General features: G+C 45.6%; 1 protein-coding gene across 3 annotated transcripts in view; it reads left to right on the top strand.

Moving 5' to 3' along the window:
- Positions 1-4176: 4176 nt before the first annotated feature.
- tbc1d2b (TBC1 domain family, member 2B) overlaps positions 4177-17808 on the top strand; it is a 107632-nt gene continuing 94000 nt past the window's right edge. The window contains exons 1-2 of one of the 3 annotated variants that reach the window (XM_038784137.1): positions 4178-4520; positions 6395-6423. In XM_038784137.1, the coding sequence (XP_038640065.1) occupies positions 6415-6423 (9 nt within the window). In that variant the 5' untranslated portion in view covers positions 4178-4520; positions 6395-6414. Of the gene's footprint in view, positions 4521-6394; positions 6424-17808 lie in introns of all 3 variants that reach the window. The other 2 variants (XM_038784136.1, XM_038784135.1) reach the window with 2 other exon arrangements.

Genomic DNA, 17808 nt, shown 5'->3' with positions numbered 1-17808 from the left:
CCATTCCCCCGCTCTATCCAGGTAAACCTGTGAGTTTTATTTCCCTCACGGGCCCTTGCAAATTCCTTTTGAAATTATTCACCGTCTCTGCTTCCTGCACCTTGTGTGGCCGGAGGGTTCCAGGTCAGTACCACCTGCTATGTAAAAGAAGTTGTTCCTCGCATTCTCCCCGCGTCGCCTGCCCAAGAGCGTGCTCGAGTGCCATCAGCTGGCAAGATCAGCATTTGTTGCCCATCCCTAATTGCACCTTCAACTTCGGGGAGCCATTGGCATCGTGGTATTATCGCTGGGCTAGTAATCCAGAGACCCAGAGTAATGCTCTGGGGACCTGGGTTCGAATCCCGCCGTGGCAGATGGTGAAATTTGAATTCAGTAAAAAAAGATCTGGAATTAAAAGTCTAATAATGACCATTGTCAATTATCGTAAAAGCCCATCTGGTTCACTAATGTCCTTTAGGAAGGAAATCTGTCGTCCTTACCTGGTCTGGCCTACACGTGACTCCATATCCACAGCGATGTGGTTGACTAATAAATGCCCTCAGTGATGGGCAATAAAGGCTGACCCAGCCAGCGACGCCCACATCCCCTGAACGAATAAAATTAACTGAGTGGCTCACTGGGCCATTTCAGGAGGGATGGTGAAAAGGTGACCACATTTCTGTGGATCTGGATCCGTGACGGGCAACCTGGGCCAGTGAGTGGGCAACCTGGGCTAGTGAGTGGGCATCCTGGGCTAGTGAGTGGGCATCCTGGGCTAGTGAGTGGGCAACCTGGGCTAGTGAGTGGGCATCCTGGGGCAGTGAGTGGGCAACCTGGGCCAGTGAGTGGGCATCCTGGGCTAGTGAGTGGGCAACCTGGGCTAGTGAGTGGGCATCCTGGGCTAGTGAGTGGGCATCCTGGGCTAGTGAGTGGGCAACCTGGGCTAGTGAGTGGGCATCCTGGGCTAGTGAGTGGGCCGCATGAGTGACCCTCAGTGGGCGGCAAGATTGAAATCGGGGCTTGTTCAGTAACCACGACCCCATGAAAAAGATTTAATACAAGCCGAATATTTCATAACGAGTTATAGAAAATGCTTCATCCTTTATATATTAATAGAACGGTCATCAACTTCAAATCTTGGAAACAAAAATAACTATTTACACTTTGGACGCAGCGCGAGAGATCGCAAATCCGGCGATTGAATTTCCCGCTGGCTTGCCTGGCTACGAGTGAATGTCCACGGCAAAACCAACAAAAGCCGATCGGAAACACCGATGTTCCAATTTCTCCTGACAGCCCACGAGAGCTGGTCAAGCTTGTGGAGCTCCATTGCCCCTCCACTACCTCTGAGAGAGAGATTTTAATCTGTTGCAGTCTGCTTTCCTCGTTGACATTTCGCTCACTGAAAGGATAAACAGCTTCATTAAAACACTCACAGGAAAGTCAGGCAGTTTTATTTCTAACATAGATCGTCGACAGTCAGCTAAATTTCCCATTTTTCTAACACATGGACTATGAAGGGAAATCACAGACAATACTTCTTCATTTTCTTCTCTGTTGCCCATCCCTCCTATTGTGTTTTATCTTCTCCCTATTTATTACTCGGACTTCGCTCCACTATTCTTGCTATCTAATCAAGCATGTCTAATCTGAGCATCCCATGTCCATTAGCTTGTGCGTTTGGCTGCCATTCCTTTGCCACGTGAATCACTTCCATTCTCCCCCAACACCACTCCAAGATGCTTCCCTAATGTCATCGCAGTCTCCATTTATTCCTCCCGTCTTGGGTTCTCTGTCCCCTTAAATCCTTACGCCAAGCCTTTGGTACTCCTGAACCTTGCTATTCTCCTGCATCATAGAGTCATAGATGTTTACAGCATGAAACCAGGCCCTTCGGCTCAGCTGGTCCATGCCGCCCAGTTTCTATCACTGAGCTGGTCCCACTTGCCCGCATTTGGCCCATATCCCTCTGTACCCACCCTGCCCATATAGCTGTCTAACTGCTTTTTAAAGGACACAATTGTACCCACCTCTACCACTGCCTCTGGAAACCCGTTCCAGATGCTCACCACCCTCTGTGTGAAGAAATTTCCCCTCTGGTCTCTTTCCTCTCACCTAAAACCTATGCCCTCTAGTTCTAGACTCCTCTACCATTGGGAAAAGATGGCCTTACTACCTTACTACTACCTTATCGATGCTCCTCATTATTTTATAGACCCCTATAAGATCACCCCCTAAGCCTCAAGTCCCAGACTATCCAGTCTCTCCTTATAACTCAGACCATCACATCCTGGAAGCATCCTCGTAAATCTCTCCTGCACCCTTTCTAATCTAACAATATCCTTCCTATAATAGGATGGCCAGAACTGAACACAGTATTCCATGTGTGGTCTTACCAATGTATTGTACAATTTCAACAAGACGTCCCAACTCCTGTATTCAATATTCTGACCAATAAAACCGAGCACGCTGAATGCCTTCTTCACCACCCTGTCCACCTGCGACTCCACCTTCAAGGAGCTATGAACCTCTATTCCTCGATCTCTTTGTTCTGTAAGTCTCCCCAATCGGGTCCTGCCCTGATTTGATCGACGAAAATGCATCTCCTCACATTTATCCAAATTAAACTCCATCGCCATTCATCGGCCCATTGGCCCAATTGGTCTTGTTTTCCAGTCTAGTTTTCCTCTATATTTGCCCATGCAAATAAGGATGCAAATCCCATGTGTGCTATATTCAGGGATGTACTGGCAAATGAGAGAAGTTTCATATTTTGAAAGAGAAGTGGTGGATGAAAAAGTGAACGTGGCATGTGTCACGAAGGTCGGCCGGCATGGGTCACGAAGGTCGGCCGGCGTGGGTCACGAAGGTTGACCGGCATGGGTCACGAAGGTCGGCCGGCTGGCAAAAGTGGGGCTCAGGGAAAAAATGTTTGAGAAACACTGGTCTAAGTCATATCAGGAAAAACAGGAATCCCCACACCAATCTCTGGGGTATACACCTTCCTCCAGTCTGAAAATCAACTGTTCACTACAACTCAGTTTCCTGACACTCAGCCCATTCCGTTAGCATGTCTCTACTGTCCCTTTTATTCTATGGGCTGCAACTTTGCTCACAACTCTGTTGTGGACTTTGTTATCAACTGCGATTTGGAAGTCCATCAATCTCATCAACTCCCTCCGTTACTTTGTCAAAAAACTCAATCAAGTTTGTGATTCAAAATTTGCCCTTACTTAATTAACCTGCATTTGCCCAAGTGACGATTAATTTTTGTCTCAAATTATTTATTTCTGGAAGCAACCCCACCACCCTGGCTTGTAGTTCCTAGGCTTAATTCTACACCCTTTTTTGAAGAAGGGTGTAACATTTGCAATTCTCGTGTCTTCCAGCACTGTCCCTGTATCGAGGAGAACTGGGAGATTAGGGTCAGGGCCTCCACAATTTCAACTCTTAGTTCCCTCGGGCTAAGACGCCAGTTATCTCAGCTGGCGAGTATGTCATTCGGAATAATGCCAACAGCACAGGCTTGATTCCCATACCGGATGAGGTAGATTTGGCCCCTCACATATTGATCTGCTCAACCATCAGCAAAACGTGCACCAATATGAAGCTACCCCATTCCCAATGGATTTGATCTGATTTGGGGCCATCATCCTATGGGGTGAGGGCACAGACACCAACAATACCCACAGGTTCTTGAGAGTGATAAAAACACTACAATCTTTGTCACATGTCCTCCTCAGGATACGACATTTAAACTAAATGTTTAGAATTTCAAAAATCAGTTTTTCTGTCATTTATTTATGGGAGATGATGCAACCAAACATGAGTTTCTGGAAAGAGTGAATGAACTATCATTATTGCTCAAGAACTCAAGGCTCAAGTCACATGAACCCATATGGTCGCTAAGTGTAGTGCGCACGCGCGGGAGGCCTGAAGGCTTCTGGGGGTTGTAGTTTGGGAATGCCGCGTCAGCATGAAAGGCGACGCTCTCCGTCTGATGCGCACGCGCGGCCGCGCAATGGATCCCGGCGTTTGTAGTTTGCGTACTGTCCGTAGGCGCGGTCTGCGCGGGGCGTGCCGGGGGGTGTAGTCCCGCCCTCATTGGTGCCCCCCCCAGGCTTGTGAAGGGCGGCGGTGGTTGGACTACAGCTCCCGGCAGCCCGTGCAGCTCCATGGACAGGGGTGGCGGGGCCAGTAAGTCAGTCAATCAGTCCGTCCGCCCGCCAGCCGAGCTCGGCAGGATCATGAGGGAGGAAGATGTGGCGGCGGAGTCGCCGCCGCCTGAGGACTCGCCCCCTGCCCAGACCAGGCTCTGCGGTTACCTGAACAAACTGTCCGGGAAAGGGCCGCTCAAGGGCTTCAAGAGCCGCTGGTTCGTCTTCGAGCCCCGCCACTGCCACCTGTATTACTTCAAAGGGCCGAGCGACTCCATCCCCCTCGGGTACATCGACATCGCCGACGCCTGCTTCACCTATGACTTGGAAGCTGAGGAGGGTCAACTGGAGATTCACTCAGGAGGGAGGGATCACACCCTGAAGGTAGGAGGGAGGGAGGGGGCTGTACTCCGGGGAGATGCCAAGGGGGAGAGGGTGGGGGAGATGCCAAGGGGGAGAGGGCGGGGGAGAGGCCAAGGGGGAGAGGGCGGGGGAGAGGCCAAGGGGGAGAGGGCGGGGGAGAGGCCAAGGGGGAGAGGCCAAGGGGGAGAGGGGGGGAGAGGCCAAGGGGGAGAGGGCGGGGGAGAGGGTGGGGGAGACGCCAAGGGGAGAGGGCTGGGAAGATGATGCCGCCCAGGGAAGAGGGGGGGGGGGGGGGGGGGGGGGGGGGTTGCTGCCAAAGGGAGAGGTTTGGATGCCAAGGGGAGGGAGGGCAGATGCCAGTGGAAAGTGTGACCTGTCAGAGCGTGGTAGGTGGGAAGATGCCAGGGGAGGGGGAGGGGAATGAAAGCTTGGTCCGAGAGGTTGTGGGGGAGGGGTGGCCAAGAGGTTGAATGTTGAAGGTAGAGGGAGGAGTTGGAATGTGAAAGAAGTTTGGGGGAGTGGGGAATTTGGGATCTGTTCGGTGGGATGCCATTGTGGGGTAGAGGAAACCGGTTCTTGCCAGAGTCTGGGTCTCCTGGTACCTGAACCTGGTTGGCTCCCTGCCACAGTCTGCACTGTTTCAAAAGAGAATCGATCTGGTATTGGGGAAGCTTCTTTTTCTGTTTTAACAACAACACTGTATTCCGACCTGTTACCACATCCCCTTCTCGGTTCCTGACCAGTGATTTGCCTGAGCCTAGGCACCCTGTCCCCAGGCTGTGTATCTGGATCGGTGCCCGGCATTGATGGGAAATATTCAGTACAACCTACCTTCTGGGCATGGCAAAACTGTCTGCAGGTTTGGAAAAGGGTAATAGGCCTGTTTGCCAACACAAATTGAGGAGGCAGATGCATATTGCTAGACTGAGAGTTTGCTATTTACGTGGCTGCTCTGTTATCTGAGTGCACACACTGTAAACTATCCCATACTGATAAATAACCTGGGGAATGTAATGTTGCAGTGTGCACAACAGTGTATTCATTATTAAGAATGAAGTCCAGCACACTGAGATTCAGTTGGATCACATTTGAGTTGAAATTTGAACGACCCTGTCATGTGTCTGGGCAGGAACCTCGAAGTGAAAATGAATAGAGGTTGAGTGTGCTTCTGACAGTCTCATTAGAGAGGCATTTATTACACATCACCGCTCTGTATCAGGTTCTGTTTGGACCACGTAAACTTGTCTAAAAGTTGCATTTGGACAATATTGTCAGTTCAGAAATGAGTGTTCCAAGACCCAGCAAGTGGCTAAAATAATGAACGTGTCTGCAATGACTGACACCCCGCAAAGCAAGTTAATTCATTTTAATTATAATCCATTGGACAGGACTGTATAATTATAATAATAATAACCGGCACGGTGCCACAGTGGTTAGCTCTGTTGCTTCGCAGCACCATAGTCCCAGGTTCGATTCCCGGCTTGGGCCACTGTGTGCAGACTCTGCTTGTTCTCCTCGTGTGTCTGTGGGTTTCCTCCGGTTACTCCGCTTTCCTCGATTTATGTGAGTTAAAGAACAACAGGTTTGTCATATCCATCAAGTATGGTACAAGGCCACTGACCCAGCCCCCCATCTATCTTGGAAATTATGCTATAAAGCATATGGGTGCCAAAGTAGGGGCAGGGTTTCCCTAAAGCTCACGTTCTTGAACCTCAGTTGACATAGAACCAGCAGAGGCCCCCGAAATGAGTTGTGTACGGCCGACAATCCCAAATAAGTTTTCCATTGATCCTGGAATGCTTTGGGACTTCCTGAACACGCTCTTGCTCTTTTTCTCTGCTTCTTTTGCGCACTTTTCACTCTCTTTTCCATCCTTTTATTTGGCCTGGCTGCAGAACGTCACGGAATTTCAGTGATGCGGGTGGTAAGCAATGCTGACCATTGTGCTTTTACGGAGTGAAAGATGGGAACATATGGATAAACTGAGGTCAAATACACATTGCAATTAGGAGGCAAACTTGTGACGCTTTCAAGTTGGTGTTTGTCCAGTTATGTCCCGGTTAGTTTAAACCTGTGAACTGGTTGGCGTTCATTAAACGATATGCCTACTGCGTTATGTTGGCAAAGTTGCACATTCCAGTTCTAAACGTTTCGAACTTAAAACTGGGTGACGGCTTTAAAAAAAAAAGCAACAAAAATTCAACAAGATTATGTCTCAATTTGAAATTTTGAAATCTGTACAAGTGCAAGTTTAAAAAGAACATCAGGAGAATGAGCATGGTCAGAATTCTGTGTGATGGGGTCCTTTGAACTCATTTGGGATTTTTAAAAAATAGTGCTTTTGTTTTCCATTGCATTCTGTGCAAGTTGCATGTTTTGGAGACATCGTACATATCGGATTAATTATAACGTACTCTTGTTTGTTTCGATTGGAAAACTTTTAACCAAAGGCAACTTTTAAGGAATTGGAAGCAAGAGTTTTTCACCAATTTCTGGTTTCCCTAAACCTCCGATTGAAGGTGCTTTAGAAAAGGTGGATGTCACTGTATCTACTATTCCGCGTGTGGTTTATGGTCTGAAATTGTCACAACAGTTTGGCGTATGTAATTAGAGATGTTATTTAACTGGTTGTCTGATGCCACAAATCTGTTCCAATCTCAGCTATTTTCACAATTTTTGATTGCGGGGTTTGTAATGTGCATTTGCTCCCTCCTTGCACAACCTAGGTACATGTTGACCAAGCTGGCTTAGGAACCTCCATATATGTGAAGGGGTAATGCTGAGTTTGTTCAGGTAAAATAACAGAGCATTTCTCCAATGGATTGATCCATTTTCCTGTTACTTGTTCAGCCAGAATTATCCACTGAACAGGGTTATCTGAAGTTGAGTGAGAAGTCCTCCACTTGTTGATGACTGCCTGGTCTCTCCTTTCTGGCGCCATCAATAAGTTAAGTTGTGTGGTCAGTCATGATGAACACTGGACCCTGGATCCATGAATGTGTTTTCATGTATGGGTAATGGTTGTGCCAAATATCAGTTTCTACCTCAGCTGAGCAGTGAAGGTGTGTCTTTAGCTTGATTGAGGAGGCTGTGCTGGGTAAGATGCAGCATGGTGGCCATCTTTAATGCTCTGGGCAACCAAGTCTATTATTTGCAATTATTTAATCCAGTCCCTCGGGTGCAGGGCTGCTATTTGAGATTATCCTTGCTGCAGGCTTTTGTCTGCCTCTCAACTCTGAGCTGAGTGATGAATTCTGATCCATGAGGGATGGCAAATATGTTGTATAGCTTTAGTTTGACTCATTTGGATCTTCAGTAGTTAAGACACAGGTATCCTTTGTTTCTTATCAATCTTGTCCTATAGGTCTGGGCCCCAATCTGAAGTTGGCACCCAGCAAGGCTGCCAGATCCTGATGTGAAGCTGAACTATATCTTCCAATGAATAGCATTGTGTTTTGCAAAGCCAGTTGTTGAAGACGGTGAATAGAGAGCATTCGATCCCCATGTGAGTCCATCTGTGCGGCTGCTGCAGTATTTTGTTTGGAAATGGTGCTATTCAGATTTTCTCCTTGAGTGACCCAACAATCCATTGAGCAGTCTCTTGTTTTTGAGAGACTAAGTGTCTCCCATCTATATTTAATTCACTTGTTGGAGCTGTAGCCCACATTCTGGATGAAAGTCCAAGATTTGGTCATATTCCATAATTTCAGTTCTTTATGAAGGCTTTATGAGACAATTGGTCTGGAGCTTCATGTAAATTATAGTGGTTGGGTTTCCCCTGGAGTATGGCAGCAAATAGTTTCTGAAAGCTATTGGGTTGGTTTTACACAAATGCAGCACTTTTCTGGGGCCGAACATGAGAGAAAATCCTATTTGTCAATGTATTTCCCCTGTTACCCGTTTTCAGGCTCATTGCCAATATGGGTAGGCAGCCTAGAGTTGGGATTCTCCAAAGCTGCTCACATTGGAAAGTGACTAAGCTTTCTCTTTTCTCCCTTTCCCCGACAGGAAGTTCCTGGCCCCTGCTCAGTGTCTCTGTCTGACCAAAACCAGAAAATCATCTGCAGCTTGTGCATTGTGCCTCAGCTCTGTAAACTAGCTGTCTAGTTCACTTTCATCGTCACAGAGCTACACGGCTAGTGTACAGTGTTTTAAATTGAAGGTAGTGATGAAGATAAAGTACACAGCGAGTGTCTAGTGTTTTATGGTGAAAGTAGAGTACACAGCCTTAAATTTAAAACACCGTACACTTGCAGTGCACTTCACATTCCTTATTACCTTAAAATTAAAACACTGTATACTCACTGTGCAATGCTGGTTTAGCATAGCGGCTGGTTTAGCTCAGTTGGCTAAACAACTAGCTTGTAGTGCAGATCAAGATAAGCAGCGCAGGTTCAATTCCTGTACCAGCCTCCCCCAACAGGCGCCGGAATGTGGCGACTAGGGGCTTTTCACAGTAACTTCATTGAAGCCTACTTGTGACAAGTGATTATTATTATGCTAGGAGTTGGTGTCTAAATTAAGGGTTCATCCACCTGGATTGTGTGCATGCTGAAAGCATCTAATTGAAAACCTGTTTGTGTGAAGTTGCTGTGAGAGTTCTTGTTCGGTCTTCCAGAATAGATTAATGTATTTATTAGCCAGCGTTTTGACGCAATCCGTACTTTGGTAATATAGCATGGTTTGAGTTGGGAATAATATAACAGTGAGCTTCTGTACTGCAGTCAGTTTTTTTTTGTTTAATGTTCCATATGCAGTGGAATATGTCATTAAAGCAATTGCTGTTCGACTGAGGAAATGCAACCATTTATTGGCAGTGATCATACATGAGGTGAATGCAGCAAGATTCTCCTGTGGAAACTTCCCTGACCTCAGTCTATTTAGAATTAAAGCAACAATTATTCTTTTTAGAGAGAGCTCACTAAATATGATTGTGTTCATCACAACAGCACCCAAAGTATATTCATTCTATCAGAGAAGCAGTAACCAAAGATGGGCAGAATGGATCGAGATATTTTGTCAGCTTACTATCCCCATTTCTCTTTTGTTTTATTTCTTCCAATTACTCTCTCCTCGGTACCAATCTAGTCCACAACCATATAATAATCTTTATTATTGACACAAGTTGGCTTACATTAACACTGTAATGAAGTTACTGTGAAAACCCCTAGTCGCCACACTCCTGGCACCTGTTCGTGTACACCGAGGGAGAATTCAGAATGTCCAATTCACCTAACAAGCATGTCTTTCGGGTCTTGTGGGAGGAAACCCACGCAGACACGGGGAGAACGTGCAGACTCCGCTCAGACAGTGACCCAAGCCAGGAATCGAACCCAGGACCCTGACGCTGTGAAGCAACAATGCCACCCACTGTGCTACCATGCCACCCAAATACGCAATAGTAGTGTGAAGCAGATCATTATCCAGAGCCTGATCGTTGTATTTTTCAGCATACAGGGTTGAATGGTGATTGAGGCAGAACTCCTTTGCTGTTCTCACTCTGAAGCCAGTGGTTGTTTCCTTATCGTTGTGTGCTTCTTTGTGTATTGAATTTAGGCTTTCTTGACGTTGGCAGCACTTTTGACTGTAATTTACTGCTTGGGGCAATGGTCTAACACGATTTTTTGCTGGATATGGGATTGCAGAGGTTGACCACAACAGTTTGTTAAATTATTTGGAGTGTCTGTCCATATCTCAGGGAAAAAAATAATCCAAGTGTTGCTTTTGGACAATGTAATTCAAAATTCTTCCTTATTTGTCATACTGGAATTCGACACCAGCATTTTTCTCTCAGTGAAGTTTTATTCTGTGACGAACGTTGGTATTCAGCAACCCTCCTCTTTGAGCCAGGGTCAGTTATAACAGAATGTTGTCCCTGCTCTCGCCTTGCTCTCCTGCTGCAGCTAGCCCCATAATCTCTGAGTGATGTGCAAGCTTTCAACTGGCGTTCTACCTGTTCAAACTGCCCAAAGTTAATTCATTAAGGGCTCTTGGCAAGACAGAGTGCAAAGTGTCGGTCTGTTTTGGTCAGTTGGAGAAATGGGTATATGGGGATTATAAATTTTGTGTGGTATGTAAATAACTGTGTTTGTAACAATTTTCATAATAAGCGTTTGCATTGAATACCAAACTGAATGCTGTAAAAACATTTCCTACATCATGAATATTAAAGTGTGCGAGGCATACAGAAAGAAATGTGGGTATATACATATAATGCCTGTAAATGAAACCGCTTGAAAAGTGATGACAGAGGGCGGAAAGACCCTCACAAATTAAAGGAGACAGAATGAATTCAATTTAAATCTAGAGAGCCAGGAAAGAGAGCAAAGCTGGGGTGATAGGGAAAGATGGAGATAGCTACAGAAAGAGGGACAATATTTTTGTCTGGTAAAGTTTATTATGTGGTTTAATGCTCCTGTTTTAGGAGCAGCTTCTGAGTTGCCAAGAGCAATGCCATGGGATATCCAGTAGTACATTTTTTTACACAGATTTGAGGTGTAACACATAATCTGGGAATAGTCCTGATATTCACTATCCTCTGGCAAGCCCAGCCTCTAACCTACTTCTGTCCTTCCTTATGTAAATGACCATGGCAGCCCCTAACCTGTTCATCTTGAAATAATTAGTTTGCATAAACATGATGCAGTGTTTTGAAAACCAGCTGAGCATGAGGGATTAATGACTGTACTCTCACTAATGAAAGGAGATAGATCATAAGGAGTATTGTGTACAGTGGACACATTATTTGTGAGCATCAGGAGAGGTATGTTTGGGGTTGTTGTGGTCTGGGCAGACTCGTGCCGAAGGATTGAGGCAGGCAAAGAAATATGTGGTTAGATAATGTGCTGTCATACAGATAGCTGCAGGCATGGAGTGCATCGGCGATGACCTTCAGATCAACGACGTAGTGAGATTGTACGTTAAAACTGGAAGAGAGGAAACAAAATGAATAAGACACCAAGGCAAAATCTGAGGCCGATCGTTGCCTAATAGTTGATGTTTATGGCGCAGTAATCCGCCATAGCCAGGTTTGAGAAAATAGAGGAAGCTTGTAATTTCACTGAATTGAAATGTTTATCCAAATGCCAACAACATCTATTGCTCAAACTTGTTTCAAAACTTCCATTCAGACTAATATCCTGGAACTTTTGCACATGAGATTACTGCTAGAGGCTTGCACTGCTTAATAGTTATGAAAAATCAAATTCAACAACATGAATTTATAGAAGTGTCATAATGCAGAAAAATGTCTTGGAGGAATAATCAAAAAATCCTAGGCTGAGCTGATAAAGGGTTTCAGCAAGGTTGAGAGGTAGAGGAGTTTAGGGAGGAATTCTCAGAATGCCGCACCCACCGGGAGTGGGATGAAAAGAATGAGAGATACACCAGAGGCCTGGTTCAGAAGATTTTTTTGGGTTCTTTTATGGGATGTGGTTGGTCAGGCCAATAATCTTTGTCCATTCTCAATTGCCCCTGAGAAGATGGTGGTCCGCTGTCTTCTTGAATCACTGCAGTTCATCTGGTGCAGGTACACCCACAGTGCTGTTAGGAATTGGCATGGAGAATTGTGAAGTTGTAAGGTAAAGTCACCATAGTCCCAGGTGACCATCGGCTGCTTTCCCCTTTTGAGGGGGGAGAGCTGACTGGTGGCGATTTAATCTGAGGATCACCGCACCTCAGGCGAGGGGCAAGGTTGAGAAGGCGGGGTCTTCATGAATAGCCTCAGCCGGTACAGGATTTGAACCTGCGCCGCTGACTTTGCTTTGCATCACACACCAGCTGTCTACCCAAGTGAGCTCAACAGGCCCCCTTTACCTGTGACTTTACCTGTGAAGTTGGAGAACCAAGGTAGGTCACAGCGATGGGAAGCTGTGTAAAACTGCAACAACATAAAAAACAATGTACTTTTTTCATCCATTATCAATATATTTTATGGTAATTTCTATGCAAAGGCCCCACTAGTGCAGGTTTGAATGTTTATGACACACAACTGGCTTAACCAATGCCGGCATCTCCACATCATGGTTAGCCGTTCATTGTCACATCTGGGCAGACCATATCATGCACTACCACACCTCGCTCTCTTCTGCCAAAAGATCTCTCCACTCCCAGGAGCACCATTGAATGCATGCTGCTCTTCACAACTACTGTCGTCTGTACCTCTCCCCTTTAAACCCCCTCCGGCCTAATCTCCAGGAAGTGTAGCTTATCGACTTCTTTGCCATCACCTTCTGTGGCCCTAAACCATGAAATTCCCTCCCTAAACCCATCTACCTCTTTCTCTCTCTCTGTTTCTTTCAGATATTCCTTAAATTATATTTCTTTGACCAAGCTTTTGGTCATTCCCCTCCCGGCATCCCCCTGACATTTCTGTGTACTGTGGTAAATGTGCTGTATAGATGCAAGTTATTTTTTTATCACAGAGATTGAGACCATTCATTCAACCGCCTTTGTCACATCCTTCCCTTCCATTTGTCCACCATACTCTTTCCCTCCCTCCTCTAGTCCTGAGCCCTCATGATTTTGAACACCTCTATCAAATTTCCTTTCTCTAGTTTCTCTCCTAACTCTCCCCATGTCCACTCTGAGCTCATCTTGTCCATGAGGCCTCCTGACCCCATTGTCACTCAGCTGCTGACCACCTGACCTTCATGGTCCCCGGTTGACTGATATTGTTAATGGGTCCCTCTGCCCAGACACTCTTCCTTCCATCAACACACTCCTCACAAAACCTACCCATCCGAACTACTATCCCATCATCAACTTCTCTTTCCAAAATACTTAAAAGTTATGCTGCCTTCCAAATCTGGACTTGCATTGTCTCTGTAGCTCAGAACCATGTCAGCCAGGTTTCCATCCCTACTGCAGCACTGAAACAGCCTTAACTAAAATCACAAATGAAGTCCTCAGTGACTATGGTGCACTAGCCCTCATCATTCTTCCAGACCCATCTGTTGGCTTTGACATGATCGTCCTCTATCATCTTGCAGATGTGCCCGTGAGTGGGACTGCACTATCCAGTCCGAACTGGAGAATCTCCTACAATGGCTTGACTTCCTGCCCCTGCACAATTATTTCTGGAGTCCCATCTCAATGCGCTGCTGCTCAGCCATACAGATCCAGATGTCCACTGATAACATCCAGCACCATCTCTGTCAGCCACGCCACTGACTGCTTGTTTGCCACAGTCCTGTACCATGATGTGGAGATGCCGGCGTTGGACTGGGGTGAGCACAGTAAGAAGTCTTACAACACCAGGTTCAAGTCCAACAGGTTTGTTTCAAACACAAGCTTTCGTGTTTGAAACAAACCTGTTGGACTTGAACCTGGTGTTGTAAGACTTCTTACAGTCCTGTACGAACAGTACTTTGCTCCAATTAACCTTGAGACCGACTGAAGTAATTAGAATATAATAGAATTTTACAATGCAGAAGGAGGCCACTCAGCCCATCGAGCCTGCACTGGCCCTTGGAAAGAGCACTCCACTTAAGGCCACACCTCCACCCAATCCCAGTAACCCCACCTAACCTTTTTGGACACTAAGGGCAATTTAGCATGGCCAATCCAGCTAACCTGCACATCTTTGGACTGGGAGGAAACCGGATCACCCGGAGGACACAGGGAGAATGTGGCGACTCCGCACAGACAGTGATCCAAGCCTGGAATTGAACCTGGGACCCTGCAGCTGTGAAGCAACTGTGCTACCGTGCTGCTCCAAGTTGCCTTGGCTCCCATCACGAACTGTCAATTTCACCTCTGTTGCTGAAACCGCCATTCATACCTTGTCACCTCCACTCATTGTTCCAATTCTCACCTAGCTAGCCCCTCATCATCCATAAGCTGGACTGTTATCAAAAGCTCTACTATCTGTATCCTATCCCAGATCAGGTCCTGTGATCGCTGATCAACATTGGTCCAGAGTCCGCTAACGACTCAATTAATATTCTCATCCTGGTGTTTAAATTCTTCCATAGCTTTGTCCCTCACTATTTCTGTAACCACCTCCAGCTCTACAATCCTCAATTTTCTTCTCACCTCATGACCAGCCCTACTCACTTCACCCAACCATTGGAGGCCATTCTTTCAGCCATAAGCTCTGGAATTCTCTCCGATCATCTCCACCTCTTCACCCTCGGCTCTTTTCTGACCATATCTAAAACCTTCCTATTTGACCAGGCTTGTCGTCATCTCTTTGTTAAATCTCTCCCTTTGGCACGGTACTAATTTCAGCCCTGTGAAGCGTCTTGGAGAGCGTTACTACATTAGAGGAACTACTTAAATTGAATGTTGTGGTTATACATAGACTATTATGTAAGTTAGACCGGCATTTTCTATGGAATGACCTTTAGCTTTTGTCAATAGAAATTTAGAGTTTGTTGCCATTCTGATGGTATTAGGCACTTGACGGTTTTGCATTTGAGTTGAGTACTTTTTGTACATCGTCCGCATTCTTTCATCTACACAAAATGGCCATGTGTCAAATCTGTTAGGGTTGGGACAGCTTTTCTTGATGGCTGAAAAGACCAATCCGCGATCGAGAGGTTCTGCTACGTGTCACAGCATACGCAGTGGCCATTAGGTGGTTCTTTATGTTGGTGCCTGCTGTGCCAAGCCACTGATCATCTTGGTGGTACATGCCCGGCCCACAGGGGATGTGGCCATTCCCCCGTCAAAAAACTAGTATCTCTCAGGTGTGGAAATGAATGCTTAGGGGCTTCATGTCAAACATGCAAGCAAGCACTCTGCTTCAAAGCTGTTGCCAAGAGTGACAGTGAAGGCCATGAACATTGATTATTGCATCTGGGAACCACCAGCCAGCAGGGGCGAAAAATGGTGACATCACCTTTTGTACCAACCTATTTAAACTTAATTGGTGGTCCAGTAGCTCCAGTCTCTCTGTAAGTTGTGTTTTAATCTTGAAACTGTAGCACCACCCCTTCCCTTCATTTACTCACAACATACTTTCTTTACAGATTGCAAAGGCAAGATTATGCTATTATCACATAACTTTGTTCTGTAAGAATAACATTTCCCATTGCTAGAGGTTGAGTGGTTCTATAATTAGGAAATCAATTATCTCTACATTTATTTAAGCGGCACAGAGGATATACGCTAATTACAGGAAAGGAAACTTAGTTGTAACAGCCTATTGACCTGCAGTCATTTTGAAGATCTATTTTATTAATTGTGTTCTCTTTCGTCAATTTGAGATATTGTGCACACAACAAATTTTTAATGAAAATGGCAGAATTTGATGTTGGCAGTGGACAGTGCAGAAAACGTGTATACGTTTGTGTCAGATGGTGCTCACATCTGGGAGTGTTCAGAGAGTGGCATATTGTAACAAAGTGAATCTTTTAGTGAGCAGAGATGAGGATTACAAACTTGGAGATCAATTCTAATGTGATGAGGATGGAGTCTGGAAGAACGGCAAACCCAGTGTGGAAATTGGGGCAGAACATAGGGGTTGAAATCTAAGTGTCGGGGAGGGGGAGGGAGTGATAAAGGGTAATGACTTTGAGGGGGATAAGTCTGTATTGATTTGTGACCTTTGCTGGGTGAGTCAGATTAACCAAGATGTACTGAAGAGTAAGTTACTTTGGGGCAATAACCATGTGAACAGAGGAACAGGAGTTGGTAATTTACCCTTTGTGCTATTCAGCAGGTTCATGGCGACCCTGTGACCTAACTCCATATCCCTGCCTTTGCTCCATATGTCATAATACCATTGGCTAGCAAAAATCTCTCAGTCTCCAATTTGAAATTAACAATCGATCTAGGATCAATTGCCATTAATGGGCGAGAGTTCCAAATTTCTGTCATTTTTTTGCATGTTTTCTAATTTGACTCCTGTAAGGACTGGCACTAAATCTCCTCCCTCACCCACCCATCCCTGGTCCTAGTTTTCTCCACAGTTAAAACAGTTTCTCTCTATCTACCCTCTCCCCTTAATGTCTTGAACATTTTGATCAAAATCAGCCTTCGTATTCTAAATCCCAAGGAATGTAACCTCAGTTTATGAAAAGCTGCTGCACCAACTACTGTGGAGGGAAGTGCATGTTTGGTGAGTCACTCTAATAGTGGAACCAGATCTTGTCAAATCGCTAAATAAAAACCACTGCTGATGCCAGTTATACGAATGGATGTTCACTAATGCAACTCCTAGTTTTGCCCAAGGACAAACATTTAAAAAATCAAGAACTTTAATTTTTTTTAAATCCAGCACAAGTATGTCCTCCTTAAGTAAGGGTCAAAATATTTTTTCTCTAGGGCTACGAACAGGTGCCGGAATGTGACGACTAGGGGCTTTTCACAGTGACTTCATTGCAGTGTTACTGTAAGCCTACTTGTGACAATAAAGATCATTATTATTTTCATTTTCCTCTTATTTGTGATGCAGTCACCGTTTGTATTTGTGGGGTTTTTTTTCAGGATTTCCTTTAAATCGATAACACAAAAAAAATGGAAAAACTTCATAAGATATAGCAATTTATCCAATCTTAAACAGCCTCCCGTCTTCTACTGTTAACTTCATAGAATTTACAGTGCAGAAGGAGGCCAATCGGCCCATGATTCTGCACCGACCCACTGAATGAGCACCCTACCTAAGCCCACGCCTCCACCCTATCCCCACAACCCAGTCACCCCACCTAATCCGTTGGACACTAAGGGACAATTTAGCCTGGCCAATCTACCTAACCTGCACATCTTTGGACTGTGGAGGAAACCGGAGGAAATCCACGCAGAAAGTGCAAACTCCACACACAGTCACCTGAGGCCGGAATTGAACCCGGGACCCTCGAACTGTGAGGCAGCAGTGCTAACCACTGTGCCACCATGCCGCCCACCCTTGGAAAGATTGAAGTAATACATGAACAAAAGATATGGAACACTGTTCCAAATGTTTTATTAATTCACAGGAAGTACGTATCGTTGACTCGGCCAATGTTTTATTACCCATCTCTCATTCTTCTTGAATTGTTGCAGTCTGTGTAGTGTAGGTATACCCACAGTGCTGCTGGTCGGGAAGAGTTCTAGCATTTTGACCCACTGACCATGAAGGAACGGCAGTATGTTTCCAAGTGAGAGGTGTGTCTGACTTAGAACCATAGAATCCCTATAGTGCATCGACCCATCGAGTCTGCGCCGACCCTCTGAAACTCCCCTGCCCTATCCCTTTGGCCCCATATCCCTACCTAACCTGCACCTTTGGACACTAAGGGTCAATTTAATATGGCCAATCCACCTAACCGGCACATGTTTGGAATATTGTGTACAGGGAATATGTAAATGCGTTAGAAACAGTTCA

The sequence above is a fragment of the Scyliorhinus canicula genome, chromosome 24, assembly GCF_902713615.1.
Source record: "Scyliorhinus canicula chromosome 24, sScyCan1.1, whole genome shotgun sequence".
NCBI classification, from domain to species: domain Eukaryota; kingdom Metazoa; phylum Chordata; class Chondrichthyes; order Carcharhiniformes; family Scyliorhinidae; genus Scyliorhinus; species Scyliorhinus canicula.
This window is presented reverse-complemented; position numbering and strand designations above follow the sequence as displayed.